This window comes from Manduca sexta, chromosome 18, assembly GCF_014839805.1.
Source record: "Manduca sexta isolate Smith_Timp_Sample1 chromosome 18, JHU_Msex_v1.0, whole genome shotgun sequence".
Lineage (NCBI taxonomy): Eukaryota > Metazoa > Arthropoda > Insecta > Lepidoptera > Sphingidae > Manduca > Manduca sexta.
The window spans coordinates 6958848-6981212 of NC_051132.1; the positions used below are offsets into that span (position 1 = coordinate 6958848).

At 34.0% G+C, this 22365-nt stretch overlaps 1 protein-coding gene across 3 annotated transcripts in view; it reads right to left on the reverse strand.

Moving 5' to 3' along the window:
* Positions 1 to 1800: 1800 nt before the first annotated feature.
* Positions 1801 to 22365, reverse strand: part of LOC115449445 (inositol polyphosphate-5-phosphatase A) — a 33455-nt gene continuing 12890 nt past the window's right edge. Inside the window, exons 3-13 of one of the 3 annotated variants that reach the window (XM_037439981.1) lie at positions 21079 to 21246; positions 19645 to 19770; positions 19044 to 19172; positions 18641 to 18802; positions 16901 to 17025; positions 16305 to 16412; positions 15801 to 15900; positions 15186 to 15325; positions 14122 to 14311; positions 13735 to 13771; positions 1801 to 9471 (exon numbers count right to left, since the gene is read on the reverse strand). In XM_037439981.1, the coding sequence (XP_037295878.1) occupies positions 9311 to 9471; positions 13735 to 13771; positions 14122 to 14311; positions 15186 to 15325; positions 15801 to 15900; positions 16305 to 16412; positions 16901 to 17025; positions 18641 to 18802; positions 19044 to 19172; positions 19645 to 19770; positions 21079 to 21246 (1446 nt within the window). In that variant the 3' untranslated portion in view covers positions 1801 to 9310. Of the gene's footprint in view, positions 9472 to 11009; positions 13772 to 14121; positions 14312 to 15185; positions 15326 to 15800; positions 15901 to 16304; positions 16413 to 16900; positions 17026 to 18640; positions 18803 to 19043; positions 19173 to 19644; positions 19771 to 21078; positions 21247 to 22365 lie in introns of those variants that run through there. The other 2 variants (XM_037439979.1, XM_037439980.1) reach the window with 2 other exon arrangements.

Here is a 22365-nt window from a genome sequence, read left to right on the forward strand (position 1 = left end):
AAAAGAAAGAGTGAAAGAGAAAATAATAACAACAGAACTGGAAGTCATTACGGTAAGCCATATGCGCTAAGACTCATCAAGTGAAAATGCGAGTCGCGGAAAACACAGAAGCAGTTGCGGGATGTGTTATTCCCGAATCTCATTTAGTTGCAAATAATTATTTGCCAAAACAAAATCCTGAACAGGATTTAAATGTTCCCAAAGTACCACAAAATATCGGAGGGAATGTTGTATACATACAACACAATCCACACAGTAATGCCCGTGTCACAAATGTAATGCAAGGTAGGGAGGTTAATGTGATAGACGATATATCAGGAAGGGAAATTCAAAAGCAACATAAAGCACCAGAACAACTTGTGTATGTGCCAGAGAAGACAGAAGATGAAGCCAAGGCTCCAAATGAAATGCGCGTTCCTCCTAATACAGGGTCAGAACGTATTGTATTTGTTCAAGCTAATATGCCAGAAGGCAATGTCAGTTTACACAATAATATCTCGGGAACGGCTACACCCGAGCTAAATACCACACAGGAGAGTGGGATCTACGTGTCTCACAATATGCCAGAAAAAATGACTACACAATATGATTCTAATCAGACGCCAATACGCGTAATATATGTACCACATATGCCAGGCGGTAATGTGAATCAACCGTCGGGTTTACCAGGAGTGATTATACATGACCCAAATAACGTGCAGGGACAAATTCAGTATGCGCCTCATAATGTGGCAAATCCTACGCCTTCGCCAAACAACTTGCAGGGCTATTTCCAATATGCACCTCAAAATATATCAAATCGGACGCCTTCACCTATTAACTCACAGGGGAATTTCCAATATGCGCATCAAAATATATCAAACCGGACGCCCTCGCCTATTAATTCGCAGGGGAATATCCAATATGCGCCTCAAAATATGCCAAACGGTATGCCCGCGCCAAATCGAATTCAAGGTCGCAGCACAGAAGTCTTGAACCGAGTTGCGACCATAGCTAGTAAGTTGATATCACAACATGAAAATGAAAATAAGCCAGAGAATATTGTACACACAGCACAACCAGTGGCAACACCCGTTGTATACTCACCTTACATGATGGGGGATGGCAGTGGATTTATACCACAAATGCAATATCAGTCACCGTATATACCACAACCATATTTGACACCGGCGTATAATATGCAACCGATGAATCAAGCATCTTACTTCCCGCCAATCGCGCAGCCAGTCCAAGACGGCGTCTACACGTCCTCACCACCGATTCCCATAGAGCAGGGAACCTTTGTGCCAGATAATGTTCCATCACAGCTACCGGAACCAGATGTGTTGAACAGTGGGAATCAGTTTTTCGATAATATGGACACTAATGCTGTGAACGAAGATTGCTGCTCCTGGTATGACTGTTGTTGTCTTTTCAGTTGTTGTAGTGGCGAATAAATTTACGACCGTAGATACAAATAGGTATTATTCTATTAGTTTTATAAGTGTTAGTATTGAGTGTAGTAATAATTTAATAGAGAACTAAACTGTAAGTAATTAATGCATAATTAAGACATCCGAAACAGTGCAATTTATCTTCGATACTTTGCCACTTGTAGTAATATGCAAAGGATGTTATGTCTTAAGTTTAATATACAATTCGTACCTTTACTAATATTCTCATGTGTGTCTTAGAAATCATAATGTTTGATAGTAGGCACAAGATTAATGGAAAAATTATAAGCGAAACTTTTGCTTTGCTAATTTACACAAATAGAATAACGTATGAGAAAAAAATTGAGATATGAAATAAACAACATCATTCCGAACATTTTTTAATTTATTCACACCGATCAAAATACACAATACGGACAATTTTAAAAGAAATCAATACACAGCCATAACAGGCAAGAGTCCAATTCAAATAAAGTAATCAAATATATTCAAACTTCTTGCCGTATTATGGCTGGTAATATTTCATTCATAATAGACTAACAGTGACTAGACAATAGATAAAGAGATAATAATTGTATGTTAAGTTATAACTCCTCAGCTAGAGGACAAAGATTAGAATTAAAATCACGTTGAAATCGCATGAACAGACTATACATAATACATGACATAATAAAAAAGTTAATAATTAACCATAAATTTAAATACTTACACATATCTTGAAATTGCTTGATACATAAAATATTATTGATGTATTAATTCGATCTATATTTATTCTTGAAAATTACTCGTTAATACAATATTAATAAATTGGTGCCAGGTTAGTCATCTGGAATATAAGGACGGATCTTTCTAACACAAATATGAAATTAAAAGATTTATAAAATTAATCTTCAAAATAAAACCGTATAGTAGTAAATAAGACCGTAGTAACAAATAACAATAATAAATCACTGTAAATTATAACAATAACAATTTAATAATAAAGTTATTTAAGATAACACGGAGTTAGTTGTATAAATATGTGTTTTAAATGCAATACGTACGAATTCGAAATGACAGTTGTATGAATATAATTCAATTGCCTCACTCACCTTTATATTCAGTCAAGTTATCATTTATTTGAGGGATAACTTTTATCTATTATAAAATCAGCTATCACCGAAATTTAGATAATGGTCTTGCTACTAACAGATGCCTTATATATAATATATTTTATAACCCACCTGTCCATATCTCCCTGCGTATTTTAAATTAAACGCTCTAATCGAGTATATCTATCACTCCTCCTTTTTTCCCGCATACTTAGCAACATTTGCTATATGCGAATTCAACGTGACTTTAATTATAAAATATGCGACTTCGAAATACCAGATATGACGAGATTTAAAAGAAACAACTACTTCAATTAAGTTAATAAGATTTTATCAAATTGTAATAATATTTTGAAAAATGACAGTAATGTAAAATTGGGTAAAATATTCTATGGGTTACATAAATTATTTCAATGTTGTTAAATAAGATTAACTAAGTTAGGTTTGTGAATTATTATCATTGTTACACATGTACAATGCTACATTTCTAGTTGCAATGTCACATTTTAATTAAAATAAATACAACGCCGCCATGTCTGGTAATACTAAAGTCTTTAGACGAAGTAATCTTATGGCCAATCACACCGACGTTAAATGCCAGGTGAGACAATTAAACTCCTGTAAGTTGGAAGCAATACTGTGGATTCGTTCCCGTGGATTCCCCCAAGACAAAAGTTTGCGTGAATCGCAAGTTATATTTTGGATGTACTTAGTTATTGAGATCGAATGTTCGTAGTAATTATTGAGCTCATTCTGCAAATTTGAAGTTATTTTCCGTTAAATATACAGTCAAATCAACGTCGATGTAGATTGGCTTTATAATACATAGTTAATTTATATAATATTTTAAACATACTAAACTATACACAGATAAAATATAATAGCACTAAGACGTCGTAAGCAATATTTTAAACATTGGATTATTCAACAACAGTAAAATAAGCAAAAACCCTGCCAAAGAACTGTTCGCTTCTGCCTTGTTTTTGGCTTGCTGGAAGTATGAAAGAAATTTGGCTGTAGCATATAAATCAGCAACAAAAAATATCTTGCGACTGCAATCAAATTCTTATGGAAGTTATTACTTATAAAAATTAGTTCCTCAAAGGATTCTCACTTTGTCATATTCAGACAATAAGGTGTATTAGACTTGACATTTTGCTTACGACTTGAACAATAATTCCAAAGAGAAGATATGTTTTAAATATTCTCAAACACGCCGATCGATGTTTATAAAATAATTAATTTCTAATGGCGACACTCCGTTATGTTTAAATTCGGGCAATTTTGGCTACAACTACAATATTTTACGTTTTTTCCACCCATGCACATAAACTTTTGGCCTGATGCAGATTTTACAAATAGGAACCATGTAAATGTTCGTACAAAATAAACAACAATTACAAACGCTTAAAATATTCAAAATAGGGAATGAGAGATACTTATGTCCCATAGCAAATTGTATAATTATCAATAAAAGAAATCGCATTTTCATGTTTTTGGACCTCACCTATACCCTGGGTCCGAGACCCTAAAGATGCTGCCATACGAATTATGCGATAGTAAAGTATATCGCGTTTTGCAATAGATCTTACGGAAAGGGTACAGCTTCCGAACCATAATACTTATTAGATTCTCTCTATACCTAAACGTTATGAGCTGGCTTGATGACTAACATTATTAACAAAGCCGACTTTAAATTCAACATAAATTGGGCAATTTTATTGGTCCATCAAAATAACAATTAATTAGTTTAGTTTTTACTTTGGGAAATATATACATACAGTCGCAAAAGTAAAAATAACGCCAGAAAAGGGTGTTAAATATTTTTTGTGTACCCAAGGCAAAAATATGGCTCATGCATCTCTTACAAACATGTGATGTAAATTTTAAACGTTTTCCTGAAGTTAGTTACGATTGTGGTAGTATTGTAAGCCTCAATCAGACGGAGCAGTTTTTTCGTCCTGTACGTGCGATTTTTTAAAAAATATAAAAATGTTTCCCTGTTTAAATACAACAATGAAGCAATCCTTGTCCGCGTTGACAAGAAACTCGCCTCTAGAAACTTGGTTTGTCTAATTAAGGCTTTACGCACTATCCAAGCCACATGACATAGTCGCGATCATTGCCATGAAAAAAGGGATACCCGACCACTTACAGATACGCACAAAAATTTTAATATTAGATTAATAATTGTGTTATGATGCTGTTCTTTATCAATAGTTAATTGGTCGCGGAAATACGATTTAAACACATGAGACGTATGGCATATCCCACTATGCCGAAATATCAAAGCACCCTACAACTATGTACGCTGGATTTACAGAAATTTAAATGTGGGTGGAGTAACTAATTTTATGACCATAAAGATTATTGTAAATATATTGGGTTATACAACACATAAATGTTCATAATTTACACTTTTCCAATAGCTAGGAATTGTACAAATTTGCCTAAAAAATATTTAACAATAGGTAAGTATATTTTTATTATAATTCATAAGCTAATACAACATCCACATCTATAGATCGGATCTTATACAAAATGTTTATATTTAACCTGTTTATAATTATCATTTTGGGTATTGCACATTTTAAAGCCAACATAAAAATCTCTGTTTTTATTTTAAATATAGATTATCTATATAATTATGTAAAAGAATATAAACTTTTTGCATAATAGCCGCTCCCTAATAAACTTGTTATTATAAAACCTGAATAAAAATGATATCATAACAGGACGCCCCGCCATACGGGCATATTTTTGATTTTTTTTTTTATCAGGTTTTATTGTATTTCTACGGTCTTTGGTATGAATAATGTATTAGTATATATTCTAAAAACTAACTCTCAGGTACATTCACGGATTATTCTCTATATTAATTTCAATATATTTTCTATTAATTTGCTTTAAAGCTTTTATCAATGTAAGCGCCATTGTTTAATATTTCTTATTATTATTCTAGGTAAATAATGCAACTATTATTTTGCTAATTGCTAATGAATATGATTATTTTATCTGGATATTTGATATTAATGTTACCAATTTATCGTAAAATTTGTTTACTTAAATAAAATGTTCTTGCGTAATTATTACGCACTATGAGAAACTTATGAATACATAATTATTGTAGTCTTAAAAATATTAATAAATAAAGAAAATTATACCATACTTTTTAAATTATTAAAAAAAAATCCCAAGTTCTTAATACATAAATATATACCGAGATATTTCATATCATTAAGGTTTCAAATTGTGTATGTAATAAAATTATTAAAAATTATATTATCAAGGAAAAACATCGTGACAATAATAGGAGCGGAACAATTACACATTAAAACTGCGAAATACAAGCAAATTATTTACCCTGTAGGTTACAATGGCTACATGACTCATAATTTACTAATATCTTCTATTTACGCATAAAACACGCTATTACAACTTACTAATATAATGTTATCAGTATTAAATTTTACTTACTTGAACCATTATTTTATCATCTTGACGTCATATATGAAATTACCTAAAAATTCTTAATTATAACGGATTTTTAATACCAGAAATGGTCAAGTAACAAAGTAGTGTTGCAAAAGAAATTAAGTTAAATGCATTTATTTGTTTTTATTCTCATAAATGTGTAAGTTTTAAATCGACGAATTATTATACCACAAACAGGAAATTGTATTTTTATTTATACAAATGAGTAACTTGGGAATTGTGAATTTCTAGTTTTGATTTGCATAAATAGTAAATATGTGTGAGTGGGAAATACAGATGACATCTCTTTACAATTACCTTAAACTGGTCTATCTAAATATGTAATAAGTAAATACTAACGCATCGAGAAATCAATACAGTCTCCTTATACAACAGTTCTCGAATCGCATGGGTTGGGATTGGGTTACGGTACCATGATAGTTTTTCAAATCGTATGGTACACCCCTACGACTTGTTAATACGATTAAAATCGTAGTGAAATCACGGGACGGGCAGGGCCTGTAATGTGACGCTATGCACTACACACTAATCTAAATTCTACAGACAGCATTTTTTAATCATTTATATGGTATAAATACATGAGACAATAAATACGCCTATTATTAAACACGGTATGCTTTTGAATAATCACTACAATTTTGTAAGTATTTAGAAATTATAAAAAAAATATACTTTTTATTTCCACTTTGGTATGTGATATAAATATAAATTTGAATGCATCTGTTTGGTTGGTTTCATATACAGGGTCATTTTAATATTTCGTAAATAAATGAAAACATGTACTCATCTTTACCTCTACTAAAATTGTACCAAAAAGCATCCATGAATAACGAATATTTTCATAAAAAATCCACGTCTTACTTTTCTGATTCTTTTGTCATTTTGTAGTTTAATGCGAATATAGTGCTCGTAAGTATTTCTAACTGAATGTGTGACGATGTTGAGACGTATTCATTAACTAATAGATGAGGCATTAGAATGCGTAAATTTAAAATAACTTTTTATATTTATTTTGTTTAAAATTACATTTTTTCAAGTTACTTCTACTAGTTGAGTAACTTATTGTACACTGTTATTTTCAAGGCTCTGAGTATATGGTTTCATTTAGTAACGCAATGTCTTGATGTATATCATTGTTTGTATATCATCTATCTAATACTTATATTTGCATTATTATGGCGATTTAATTTACTATAATAAGCATAATTATGCTACAATATTGTATATCATTAGAACACATCTAACATACAAACACTTCGGTAAACACGCAATGCAATCATAGGTTTTCCTTTAACACCTTGATCATATCATTGCATGCGTAAATCGATAATATTCTCATAACAAGACGTAAAAATCCAAAATGGCAAAGTATGCTTACATATTGTCGTCCAACATATTATTTAGTGAACCGATTTTATATTTAATGAAAGTAGTATGCATATTTCCTATATTCATAACACGCATTGTACCTTTTTATCTATCTAGGGTCTAAAGAATATGCTGCAGCGTGAGACGTACTAACGTCTTAAATAGTGCTTAGTTATTTGAAATGTTTAACTTATAGATAGCAGATTAATTAAATTATAGCAAATATGCCTTTATGGATTTCTTTAAAAAGTTTAGCTGTCGGTGAAGGGTCCCCAATGGAAGTCAAGAAAATATCCTGCCAAGTAGAAATATTAAAAACAAAAATTCTAATTGAACTAACGTCTTTTCACCAGACAACAGCTAGTGTAATGAAAGCCTTATGCGATAACTTTCCTTTATGAAGTATGCTTATATTTCTCGAAATAATATACTTAACGATATAGGTATTGTTACGAAATTTTCTGTCTCAGCAGTTATTTTTTTTTTGTTTAATACATTAATTCCTTCTAATAATATTTAGAATTAATGTATTAAGATGGTCGAAAATCGTATTTCGTAGAAACTGTTTCGTTACATGCATTTATTATGAGAAATAATCGTGTAACTACATCTATCTAACTCGTACGATTGCGGATGAGATATTTAAATTTATAGTTGCTTATATATTACCAATAAGTTGTAGCAACTATGAAATAGAAACACTACGTGGCTTAGTAAAGATTATAGAGTAGCAATATTTGGCCACCTTAATAATTATATTAACATAGTTACTTCGCCATTAATTCAATTCAATATTGTTTTTTTTTTCAATATACCTAAACCAATGTTTATTTTGTTTTTTTTTCCTGTCGATAATTATTAAAGGAACAACATACTTGCGAAGTGGGTGATAGGTCATATACTTTTATCATAGGCTAAACAGGACTAGATGAGTATTTTAAGTATAAGTAAATAGAGTAGGTTTTCGCGTGGAGAGAATATTTTTATTCTAACTTAGCTTCAAAGATGAATACTCACTACCGACCTAAAACCTGAAATATGTAAATAACAAATATTTATTGCAAAGCATTTGAACTAACATTATTACCGCAAAAGTGGCGTCTCTATATTTTAGAATTCTGTACTATATTTGGCGTAATACTGGTAGATAATACGCATTAACTCTATAAATCCACGTGACATGTTTATATTTATCTAAATTCGCTACTAATATAAGTACGCATATCCACTATGGAATGTAGTGAATATAACTCTAGTGTGTCGAGACCACATAGGTCTAAACAGCTTATAGTAGCAACATAATGGCACATAATCTATTTAACTAAGATTATAGTATAAGTAAGAGGTGGATAAAGCCATGTATAGTCGTGTTATTTTGAAATAAGACATACCATTTTATTTTTAGTTTCTTTATAGTTTATAGTAGTTCACAGAAGTTCCTAGGTAAATGTTACGAAAAAATAATTTTGGCACATGCCATTTCTGCCGCGTTGGCAAAAGGACGTTTCTCCATAATATTCAATACGGAGAAAAAACAAATATATAGTTTTTTTACTGAATACAAATATGTATCTAATTCAATTTGGGAAAAAAATCTTACGATATATCTTGTTTGTCATGACAACAGATATTGACGTAACCTACGAAACTCTTTATGAGGACTACGTGTGATAGATAGGATTTATTGTTTGTTTTTTCCTAGGAAAATGTAAATTTGTATTACATGCCATCTTCCACACGGTTACAGGAACGAGATCATGGAATACCCTGTTTATATAAATATTATCCAAAAATTAAAGGCATGTTCATTTCGGGTCACATTCACGACATAATCCGAGACTATCCATAGGTTTACCTAAATCCTTAGAACAACATCAAGAGATCAAAAATAAAGTTGACAATACTTTTAGATAGAATATCAAGTTAAATATCAGTTTCCTTGAATATATTACAAGGACTGTCTAAATTGTAATGTATGTATCTAGTGTTTGGTGACTCCGCGACATTCTCAGACACGTTTTCCACTTCTTCATTCTTCATGTGTTTTGGAGAAGTTTCAGAATGAAACTCCTGACGAAAGTTACCTGAGAATAATGAGATATTATTCTACGAGATGTTGGATAATTGAAAAAACAAATTAAATAAAAGAAAGCGAAAATAATACTTACAAGCAAAGCAAACAACTGCTACAAGACAACACACAGGCCATTCTAAATTAAAAAATACTAGCTCCTGTTCACATCATCTATTACGTGTTGAAAATAATGCTTGACCAGACGCAATTTATAAACTTTCTTAGAGGATGCATACACCTTTAGCGTTATAGTATCTGGGTTTATATGACTCATGAAGTCATTGTGTTAAATTGTTAATTACGCTTCCATATCATAATAACTAGCTCTATTCCTTAAAACACTTTTGCTGTTCACGTTACTATGTGATTCCAAAAAAAAAATTTTCTAATAAAAGTTTTTCTATAATTTTTTTCTCTAATTCGCACTTGATGTTTCTCTTTAAAATGATGTTATATTTATACACCACTAGTTCATTATTTCCAAAAATAAAAATAGCGTTATTTGCTGCCGTTACTGAACACATATTTGACAAAAAAATATATACGATGACAATAAATTATTCCTAAGAAAAGGAAATTTTTGGTCTAAAGTTACATTACTTCATACTTCAAATTTTTTAGCGTCCATTAGTACATTCACGCAATTTATTATGTCGTTCAAGAAATAACCATCTCTTACGCACAAATAGTATTCATTGATGAACGTCAATCTAACGTGATCTACATAGTAAGTATTCGTTACTCACTATGTGTTGTATCAATCATATTACTTATACAGGATTTATGGATAATTTTTACTCGCCATATCTTTATCATTAACATATAAATAAAAATTTTGATTTCACATTTATAATGTAGAAGACTACATAACCCTTTTTATAAAAACTATTGGTGTATAAAACTTAAATAAAACCAGTTTAACCGATCATTATTAATTCAATGCACACATGTAACAACCATGCAAACATCTAAAAAAAACAAAATATAAATGCATGTGGCCAGATAGAAAAATAGTTTTTTTTTTCAATTACACCACAAGCCAAACGCAGGGCGACGCGTCGCGCCGAAATTTTTTGCGTTAAAGAATAAATTACAGTGTAAGTAAGTGAAAGTGTTCAAATTAACGTATTAAAACCACGTACTACGTTTGAACCACAAGTTTTTGATTGGAAATAATCTTTAAACACGCGGTTTACTGTTGAAATTTTGTAGAACAATAATCAAAAGTTGATGTATTTCAAAGTCATTTTATATAAATATTTACGCTATTTGTTTAACTACACATTAATATATACAATATTTTCAATATACATACTTATAAGAAAATAGTAGTGTAGTGTTTATTGTTCTTTTATATTATGTCAGCCACCATTTATTTATCGGTGATTTTGACAATGTGGAATAATAATAGCAGATACAAAACAAAACAAAAGATTAAAAAATCTGGTAACGAAATATACTCCATTTTTAAAACCGTGTAAAGTGTTTAATTAGTAACTTTTAATTTTATGTCAACTTGCTAACTTAACCTAAAATAATAAAAGTTCATTCAGTGCGGAATGTTTATTATCGCTACATTAGCACCACGTCGATACAAAACATGTGGCTTACACAACGTGCTTTTACGTATAACAATGAGTTAGGATTGAGCAATACCTCTTTAATAGCTATATACAATAAAGCTCATTATTAAAGGAACGAAAATGTCGTAGATTGAAGAGTAAAAACTAAATTTATGAATTCCGTGTAGCGTAGATTATAAATTGTAATATAAAATTTTAAGCACGTCATTGTTTTAATTTAAAAAAAATCCGTCTGACAGGGGAGTGATAATTTCAAGAATTGTGATGTGAAAGTTGAATTATTTTTTTATTTTCGTTACTTTGTTCCTTTAAATAATCATGTTATGAAAGTTGTGGATTTTTTTTTATAGTTTAGTTTAAAATAATATGACTAATAAATAACTACTAAAGAGGTATCACAAAAGAACAGTCTTAAACACAACAGTGACTAAGTATAATGTGAAAAATGTGCATTTTTTAATTTAAATTATAATTAAATTGTTTGCCTCCACTTTGTCTTCAATCGATTTTATTATGGGTTGATTTTTCCGTTGCCAGATTACTCTAATCGAATGAGTACTTTGATATTTTGACATATGTTCTATAAAAAATATGTCAAAGTACATTAGGTCCCATATAATTTATGTAGCAATTGAAAATTCACTCCTAAGTTGGAAAGATTGTCTATTGACTAGCTTTTATAATTATATTATAATGATAATAAAACAGGTTAATGATTGCATTGTGAAATAATTCAAACGAAAAAAAAAGTATTTTAATATCTACACGATCGCATTAAAACATAACTTACCATTATGTTCAGAAATCAAAATTCTTTTTCTAATATTTCCATACTAATACCCAAAGAACCGAACGAAATAAAAAAGATGTAGATTTACATTTCAAAACCAAACCTTACGTAATATGTGAATGGTACCTTTCCAAATATTTTTTTTTTATTTAATTTCGCCAGTTTTGACGTGGATTAATATTTTTTATCTGTAATTACAGCGTCATAATACCTTTCCATCCACTTGAGCAGATATAGACTAGAGTTTAATGGACCATTTGGTATTTTTCATTTATTTAAAATTATGTACAAACTGAGATTATACAGCGCTTACTGCTAAATTATGCAAAATAAATTGCAGAGGTTATTATTAAAATTTAAAAAAATATTTCATCTGTACAAACCAGAATTTTAACAGAAAATATTTGATATATTATGAAAGATCTTTATATTGTTAACATTTAAAAATATTTTTACAAAACCGATATATTATATCGAATTTCAATTTCACTATTTCATTGAACCAGTTAATATTATATCGATTTTTTCCTACTCTATATTGTTCCATATACTATGTATAATGTATATTCATACTTTCAAAAACTTTTATTTATGTTAAATGCACAAATTTAATGAAAAAAAATTAAAGCATTTTATTAAATCAAACCTTGACTATAAATATTTACAAAAATGATCATTTTTGGAGTACTGTTTTACATTTTTACGTTATCTATAAATATTTTTTTAAATTCAAATAATTTTACAAGCTACAAAATACCTTAAATACCATATCGACTAGACGTAAGCACATAGTAATTGTTTATGTATAATTATGTATAGGAAAACAGAAATTCTAATTAACTTAATGTGCGTTAAAGTCATTAAAATGCATGCGAATTGGTAATAAAAAAAACATGCATTATGGTACAAACTACCATAGTTTTTGGTCAAACAACCACAGGTTGGCTGCAAAAAATTACAAAGAAAAAACAATGCATTGTCATCGGTTACATGGAAATCTCTTTGAATTAAAAAATGAAAATTCTTTAAAATAAAAGTCAATGATTGCACAACACTTTATAGCAAATGTTGCTGTTAATTAATGTTCAAATTAACACAATTTAATTTGTTGTTGTTCAAAGAGAAGTCCATACAAAAGTATCGATTCTAATAATCGATGTTCAATAGCATAATAATAGCTAAGATGTGCAACACTTAGTCAAGCCACTACATTCACATTTAACTTTGCGAGCTCTCCTCCTACAAAACCCGTAGCATTTTAAAGCAAGACAACACAAGCCACCCTTCTTACTACCATCCGACCCACAGGACTCTCTACTGTCGAGTCTTTGCAACTCAGGAATCGATTTTTCCTTGTCACTCAATAACTTATCTAATCTATTTTTCAATAAAGTAGGGGAAACACTTCTATCTCGATTAACTTTGGTAGATTTTAAATCGATTTCGCCCAGGTCATCCCCTAAATCCGTTATATCGGAACCCGATGACGCCTCGACATTAGGACTGTGCGAATCGATACTTTCTGGCGTGTAGGGATCTACGCACTGCCTCACAGTGAGTAACGTATTGTCTACATCATTAACATATATCCTGTCGTAGCTGCAATAATCAGCTCTAGTGATCTCGACATGTGGGATCCGTAGTATTTTCTCATTTAACGACCCCGTGCGCGTCCTTTTCATTCGATTATCGTCAGATAGTAGTTTGTCAGGGTGGCTGCCCGAGATGTCTGGCAGCTTAAGTTTTTTGTTGGAGAGAAGATCTGGGTCCGTGGGCAGTCGCCGCAGGCGGGGCATGAGGGGCGTGTAGTGGGGGAACGTGAGAGGTAAGGTGGAAGGGAAGCGCGTGGCGTTCACACATATCGAGCATGGGAGGATCGTGTCGCAACAGTCGAGCGTACCTCGGTCGCTTTGCAGCATCACTCTCAGGTAGATTGGCTGTGGAAGATAGTTTATTTTTATTCACCGGATATTTTTTATTTAATGACACACTTATTAACAAAAAAAAATTGTCAAAACTGAAAGTTTTCACGCCCTTAATAGAGTTTAGAATTAATACCAAATAACTTGACATGCAATCGCGATTAAAATAATGTAATAGCATAGTCATTATAGTCTGCGCGCGAGCTCCGAGAAACATTTAAAATGTTCATGTTATGATTTAATATAGTGATTTTGTCGATCTTGCGTTTCATAGTAATATCGACAAAATCACTATACTAAATTATTATGTGAAATTTCCATAAGTTTCCTCGAAGCTCGCGCACGGACTGTATGTATAGTGGTACCTTATGATCCCCCATGCAGGCGGTGTCTCCTATCACGCCGTACTCGTTCCGCTTCCTGGCGGGCGCGTCGACGAGGCGGCGCAGCTCGGCCGACAGCGCGTCGCCCGGCTTGGGGGAGCCCTCGGACTGGTTGCGCACCAACTTGCGCCGGATAGGGGAGCCCTCCGAGTCTGTCACCCTGCAATGAATACTATGTATATTTTAAATCTTGTTGCCCTCTGAAACGATGTCTACATTAGCAAAGTTTGAAGTTACAGAAGTCGACTTTTAAGAAGTGATTTGAATCGTGTAAACCACGACGTATCGACTTCTTCAAATAAGACGAGTGTATTGCAACGCAATATAGTCGCTTACGATAAAGCATCTGGAAGTTCTTACGCAATATTTTGCAGCAAGAACCTCACAGCGTTACACTTTTTTTCCGCCAGCCCTAATCCTGCTCCAACGTGGGTTCGTCTCGACATACTTTTTCAAACATATTGTAGAAGAGATTTGGCTCCGTTTTTATTACGAGCCGCCTCACGTCAAGCACTTTGAGGGTTCCAATTACGGCAAGTCGAACTTGGTTTTGACAACTTACATAACAGATTCTATGAGTATTACGTTATTTTACCTACCAGCCAACGCCAACTGCCTCCCAACGAAAACTCACAAAGGCATAATAATAATAATATCAGCCCTGTATTAGATACTTGCCCACTGCTGAGCACGGGCCTCCTCTACTGCTGAAAGGGATTAGGCCTTAGTCCACCACGCTGGCCTAGTGCGGATTGGTAGACTTCACACACCTTCGAAATTCCTATAGAGAACTTCTCAGATGTGCAGGTTTCCTCACGATGTTTTCCTTCACCGTTAAAGCGAACGATAAATTCACAAAGAATACACACATGATTTTTTAGAAAAGTCAGAGGTGTGTGCCCTTGGGATTTGAATCTGCGGACATTCGTCTTGGCTGTCCGTTCCACACCCAACTAGGCTATCACCGCTTACGCTGTCGCCGCTTACACACAAAGGCATACTAAAATGTGAAACTGATTCTAATCTAACGCTTCCTTGCGTATTACCTGGCGTTGATGGCCTGCTGCACGCTGGTGGGGTCGGCGATGCTCTTCCTGCTGACGGCGGCGGCGGGCACGGCGAGCGCGGCGGGCGCGTCGAGCTCGGCCACGCTGCTCTTCTTCTCCAGGGTACGCCCGGGGCTCGACTGCTCACACAAAAACCATAGTTTTTTTTGGTTTGATTTAAGGAGAAGGCAAAGGCTGTCAGACATACAGCCTAGTCTGTCTTTTCTTTTATACGTCGTTTTTTATTACAATTTAAAGGCCGGAGCCATGTCTGCAATATTCTCAAACCTAAGGCCGAAGCCATGTCTGAAATAGTCTCCATTATAAGGCCGAACCCATCTCTGAAATATATTTTTTATAATTAATATTGACTAAGGTAAGGAACTATAGAGCCCAATGATCTTTCAATTTATAGATGACAGTTGTCATTTTTTATAATCTAATAATGAAACAGTTCGTCAAATTTCTAATAAAAAATAATACTTAGTTTTTTTTGTAATCTTTTATTAAATCTTGAAAGTCAAAATATTTTACACAAAAACTCGCTAGGGTTGTCTACGTGTGTATGTTGCTATACAATATGTATTTTTTTTTTTATTAAATTCAGTACGTTACCTGTTGTCCCTGCCGCGCCGGTGAGCCCGACCTAGCAGGGCTGCTGTCTGATGACGACACTCGCCCGCTGCTGCTGTCTGTGGAGTCGGCCATCGACTTCCTATCGATAAATATAATAACTCTGCAGTAACTGTTCTTTTAGCACAGACCTACTACAAATGGTTTCAGTAAATGACCTCAATCGCTACCTTCAGATCAATAGTGTAAATTATCTAATCAGAATAAACCTTATTTGTATACTTATGATGATTTATTTTGATTCGTTTCTTCTTGGAATCAAACCGAAGAGGTTGGGATCGTATATTTCAATTGGATGTAACATAGTTCGAGTACTTTTTGTTATTGGCCCCTACTACTATAGAAAGCGGTCAAGCCTTACATCCTAGCCCTAATAAGAATTCATAGACTTCACATGCATAGTTTTATTTCCCCTTCCTGCCGTACAAAGTATAGAATATAATTACCCTTAAATATCTTTCAATCCACTTTTGATTAAACTCTTACCTGGATGAATGCAGATGCCTGTTCTCGCTGGGTCTGGTGGGGTCCTGATGCTGCACGAGCAGCCGCGCTGATTGCGACAACAATATCCTATCGCACCACGCCGGGCATCTGATAATTATAAAGTGTTAAAAAATTACGCTAATTTTAAATAAGGTCTTATAACCACCAGGCTGGAGTTAGGATAGTTCTAATCATGGAAGTATCACACTCTCATAGAAAACTGGTGTGAAATGGTATAAGAAGTCGCACCGTTGTGTGCAGTAAGGGAGATAATCTTACGCAAATATACCAAAAAAAAACCCTATCCCTATCGTATATCCGTCACCGCTGCTTCGTGTTGAATGGTATAAATACGGGTTTGCAAATGCCTAAAGTCCGGTATTAGTCCGACTGTATAGTTTGACATTGTCTTCATAGAAATCATATTCAAAATCAATTAACATAATGTTATACAATTTGTTGTTGTGTTAATTGATTTTGAACATTATTTCAATGTGGACAATGTCGATAATAGTTTTACAGTAAAAAATTATCTGTGCGGGCCGTTAGAAACCAAATGTCGAACCTAGGCTGCTATCAATACGTGCTATAATCACCTGGTCTTCATGTAATGTGTGGGTAAATGCACGTCCTCCTCGAAGGGGTATGTGGGCGGGAACTTGATCGGGAACTCGTACAGGTGAGGCCGCAACGCTTCCAGCTCGCGGTCGAAACGCTGCAACTGTATCGCCAAATACACACATATCATTTGTTCGCAGTATACTGTTTTATTGCTTTGATGTGCCATCTCTACCAGTGCCGCATTTATATTTTTTATGAGTGTAGGCCACTTTATTTCCGCCGCCCCATGTAGGTAGCTTTATGTATGTATATATGTAGGTTTCTAAAATACTTAAAATATTTCAATTTGTTTGTATTGTGGAAGGCACTAAAGTTAAATTAACGAATGATTAATTAAATCGCGTGAGCGTTCTCTGAAATCTACCGCCTCTAATAGGCTGCCGCCCATAGGCGGACTATACGGCCTATTTACAAATCCTGGACTGATCTTTAGATATTATAAAACGAAGTTCCCAAAAGCTGTCTGTTTGTATATGATCGATTTCTCAAAATCTACTAAACGGATTTTCATAAAATTTGGTATGGTGATAGTTTAAGACCCTGGAAAGTTTATGGACTACTTTCTAGCACAGGAAAATAAATACTAGGACTTTTATTTCGGACAACTCCTTCACGCGGGCGAAGGCTACTTAAACATAATATTGTGCTCGGAACCAGAAAATTTACTCTGTAAAACAATATCAAAATTATTCTATAAGAGGCAACAAACATTCTCATTCGAAGTAAGCAATAAGCTTGCGCATTTGGCCTCATAACAAAACAGGGTTGTGTGCGTGTAGTAATATCACGCCTACTGGTTTTCGTACATATCAAACAAATCGATAGATTTTAAACAGACCTCAAAAATTTCGACAACAACTAAAGCCTTAGGAAATCCGTTGACGTGACCAATCCTATTATAGCATCAAGGCCTTGTTCGATATAATGTGACTATTCGATTTATTCTTATTCTTACACTACTGTATAACAAAATGAGCACGTTAATATTATAGTAAAGTCCACATGTCTGTCCTAGAGACTGAATTAAAAAGTAACAACTCATCTGAAAACTTTTAATTAAAGGGCACAGACCAGTTGACTGTGTTTTGGCACACTTCATAAGCTTATTATAATTATTTAGTATTTACTTGCAGCCCAATCTGCGTGCAAACGTTATTCCGAGATAAAAGTTCCGCTTTATATTTACCCGGGATAAAAGTAGCCTATATATAGCACTCAAGAGTAAGTTAGCTTCCTATTAGTAAAAGAAAATGTATAGTTTTAGTAGTTCCTTACATTAGAACATTCAAACAAACAAACTGAAATGAAATAATTTATTTAACCCTGTAAAATGTTATTCATTACTAGCTTTTGCCCGCGGCTCCGTCCGCGTGATAAAATTTTTCGCAATAAAGTTTTCCGTTATAAAAGTCACACTTTATATTTTTTCAGATATAAAAAGTACCCTATGTTCTTCCCAAGGTCTCAAACTATATCCATACAAAATTTCATTTAAATCCGTTGGGTAGTTTTTGGCAAGTCGGGCCGTTTTGCGTAACATATATAATAACTGGTAACCAGGGCTTTTTTATGGGGAAATTTCGAAAATATCGAAAAAATTGCCATTAAAAAGTACAGGAAGGGCCCCTCCTTACACAGAATTATGGACGTAGAACTTTCGAGAATTAGCATGCTCCAAAAAAAGAAGTGACAAAAAAGGTCTGACTGTAACATACCCAAGGCTCCCTGAAGACCTTCTGGTGATCGACGTGCGCGAACTCCTTCTTGCCGATGGTGAGCACCACGCGGTCGTCGTCTTTGCAGCGGTACTGCAGCTTCGATGACTCCACGTTGGTACCGTTCTGCACTCGACTCGCTGACAGGTCTTCGGTCACTTTCTAATAAACAAGCATGTATAGATTACATAATAATTTCTTATGTTTCCGCAAATGTTAGACATTGAAATAAAACGGCAGCCGGTCTTTTGGCTTCATGAACCCAAAAGACCGGCTGCCAGACTTCAAGACACTGCGAGCTCATTCTGCGAAGATCGAGGTGTCCGGCTGTTGATGCCCTCTATTACGTCATGGGTGACGTATGGGCTGCGGCAGTACACCTTCAACACAGACACATACACACCTTAACCACCCCCCCGGTGTCAGTGCGGAAGTTGAAGTCTCCGAAGATGAAGTATGGCGCGGCGTGGAGGTCGGAGTGCACGTGGCGCAGCGTGTGGCGCAGCGCGCGGCGCCGGCTGCGGCAGTACACCTTCAGCACACACACATAAGTCATACACACCAATTAAGAACCTCCTTTTTTAGAAATTGGTTAAATATTGAGGCAAACTGATATTAATAAGATATATTTTATATCCGCCCGGATAGCGACCACCGCACACGACGTGTTAAAACCCGCCATAATGGCCCACGTAAGTATGTGGCGTTCCAGGATAGCTGGGTCCCAATATGTTATAACTAGCCCATTTATATGAACTTAAAAAACATTTCTCTCCGCTTTACCTATATAAAAATGCATATTATGTGCCTATTAATTATTTTAATATTATTTCTATTTATAACCTCTGACAACACAGTGTACATAAGGAAAACACGTTCATATAATTAAAAATATTACACAAACCAAAACTTCAATTAACGCTGTTATCACCAGCGACAATGTTATCTACTGTTTATATATTTCCATGTCAATACATTAATGAAGGTAGTGAAATAATACCAACTGAAGGGTACGGCTCCATGGCGAGCAGGTTGGAGGCGTCATGGAACAGGTGGATGTTAATGAACTCCACCGCCGTGCCGCGGATGCACCAGCGCGTGCGCAGGAATCCTTTGCGAGACCATTTACACTACAACAATATAGAACATTTTATAATTACTCGACGTCCAGTGAGCGAAATCCGCAATTCATTATTTTTTTTATTTTTAACGTCGGTGACTTCGGCACTTCTTAACTTTAATTATGCGAAATCTCACACTCCTTCATGCACGCAATATGCTAACAAGGGAGTATAAAGATTTTTTTCACGTATTAATATATAAAATGTTGTGACGACAATATTCGCGAGAACATAATGACTGTGAAGCAGACTGTCCTCCCTATAATAATGAAGTAAACTGTAACCTGTAAACCCTTCGAGACGTCCTAGAATAAAACAGGAAATCGCGCTAAAATACGAAATTTTGTTGTAATTCTGATGGAACATGTTAACGAATTATATATTAATTTAGGCCTGCTTTTTTCAATAAGATTATCCGATTGTTATCCTAAAAAATTTTACATAAAATTTTACACTCGGTATTAATGGTATAGGCATACTTTTGTAAGCAAGGTACATTTTCTATCTAGCACATATTCTATCGCCATAACACAAATAACAATTAAAACATTACGAAAGGTCTAAGCGTCGGGAGGTTAAACTTTGTTATAAACGACAGCCCTAAAAAAGGTAACGAATATTAGTAATTTAAAATAACTTCTAAATATATTTTTTTTATCAAAATATTCAATGTTGATATACCATTTGATAATCAGTAAAAAACCAATCGAAAAACACTTTTTATTATGTAAAATTGCAAGTCTTTAAAACCGACAATGACAGCGTCATTATGTATTTGGAATATAAACTATTCAACCAGTGGAAAATTACTCAGATCATCTGGAATCACGATTGGGGAAACAGTGGGTGTGTTTAATCAAAATTTATCTACGCGTCCTTGCATACGAGCGGATATAGGTTGATATATTGCGGTCGCATAGGATGTTAGTCGTTTGGTCTTGCTTTACGTAAAACCATCGTATTCCTAAGTACCGAAGTTCTGAAATTCATTGGTCATTATTTGTATCAGATCAATTTCACTTTTCCCTATCTTCAGGTCACATAAATGTTATTCTGCTTCTTGATATTATGTAAGTTTATGCCTATAAATATCATCGAAAGGGTAGACAGAGATGCAACTAGTGTATTCTGGTCCCCATTATTTTGTTCTCACTATATGAACGAGTACAAACCTATCACCACATCAGTTCCAAACCCTCATATTCCAAACAAAAGCAACGTTTTTCTTCTAATCAAATTTATTTCTCATTCTAACCCAATGTCTCTACAAAAGTATTTACAGGTAATTATATTTTTTTCTACATTTATTTAGATTACCTCAGGAAAGAAATGCTGCGGGAATTTGGCTTTCTCCTTGGTAGTGACTTTCTCAATGTTCCCACTGTGGATTTCCTTGCCGGCGACTTCCACGTATGTCTTCAACTCGAAGTCCCATATCTTGAGGTCTGTGAGCGACGTGTGGGCGAAGTACATGTTACCTAGCGCCTAGAACGAGACATAAAACCAAGCTAGGGTCAGGAGTACACGATTTTAAAACCAAAGAACAAGAGCAACGGATCACTTATTACGGATTCAAGACACCATATTTCAAATAGCAAATAATAACAGATACTTTAAAAAACTATGCGTGAGCAACAGTTTTCATTGGTTAACTTTTTTTGTGTATACTTGGCAAAGGTTTGTCACGGTTAGGGAGTTCAAATTTTGAAACGAAATTTTAGCTAAGTCGATTAGAGTTGAATTACTAATGGTAACTTATTTCGTGACTAAAAGCACTGAACTTCCTTCTTGACTTTTGATAATTTATGTATAAAGTTTGTTTGGGCTTTGTTTAACTGGAATACATTATGCAGCTTCATGACCACAATGGCAGGAACTACAAAAAACTACAAACATCAACGAGGATGAGAAAGAACAGACTATGATAGAAATATCCAGCATTTTATACAGTTTTTTGGAACTCGTACGTTACTAGGTTGCACTGGCAAAGGGTGAAATTTTGAATATGCTTTAGTTAACATATCGCTACCAATTCAACAGAAAACAAAAACTAAGCTAAATGTAAATAAACCTAAAAGGAAAGCCGGTAGGAATCGGATTATATAGACGCTTCGCCACTGCTAGGTTGATCGGGTATATATTGGTCATTAAATTATTATTAAATCTCTAAATATTATTAAATCATTAAATTATTATTAAATCTCTATTATTAAATCTCAAATTGTTCGTAACGAATAAAAAATAGATCGACAACATTTTAGACTTACGAGACGGGACTTTCCCGCCCTTACACCCACCACTACAACTCCTGTAAGCCAGGATCAGCAGTGGCACGCATTTTATGACACTGAGCAGTGAAGCTCGGCGAGTCTCAGGGAACACTAATATGTCATTATCCCACAACGAAATTAATCAAATAGAAAGATAGGGAGGAGTTGGAAATATTAATTGTCCACTTCCCTCCATAGCAAATTCTGAAATCCTACAGTAGTTGATGCAACTTCATATCGTCGCCTTGGGGCAACAAGGTCCTATCAATATAACAGTCAGATAGAACTCCGTTGGCCCGAGGCGATATGTGCCACAATCCGTATTGATCTACTA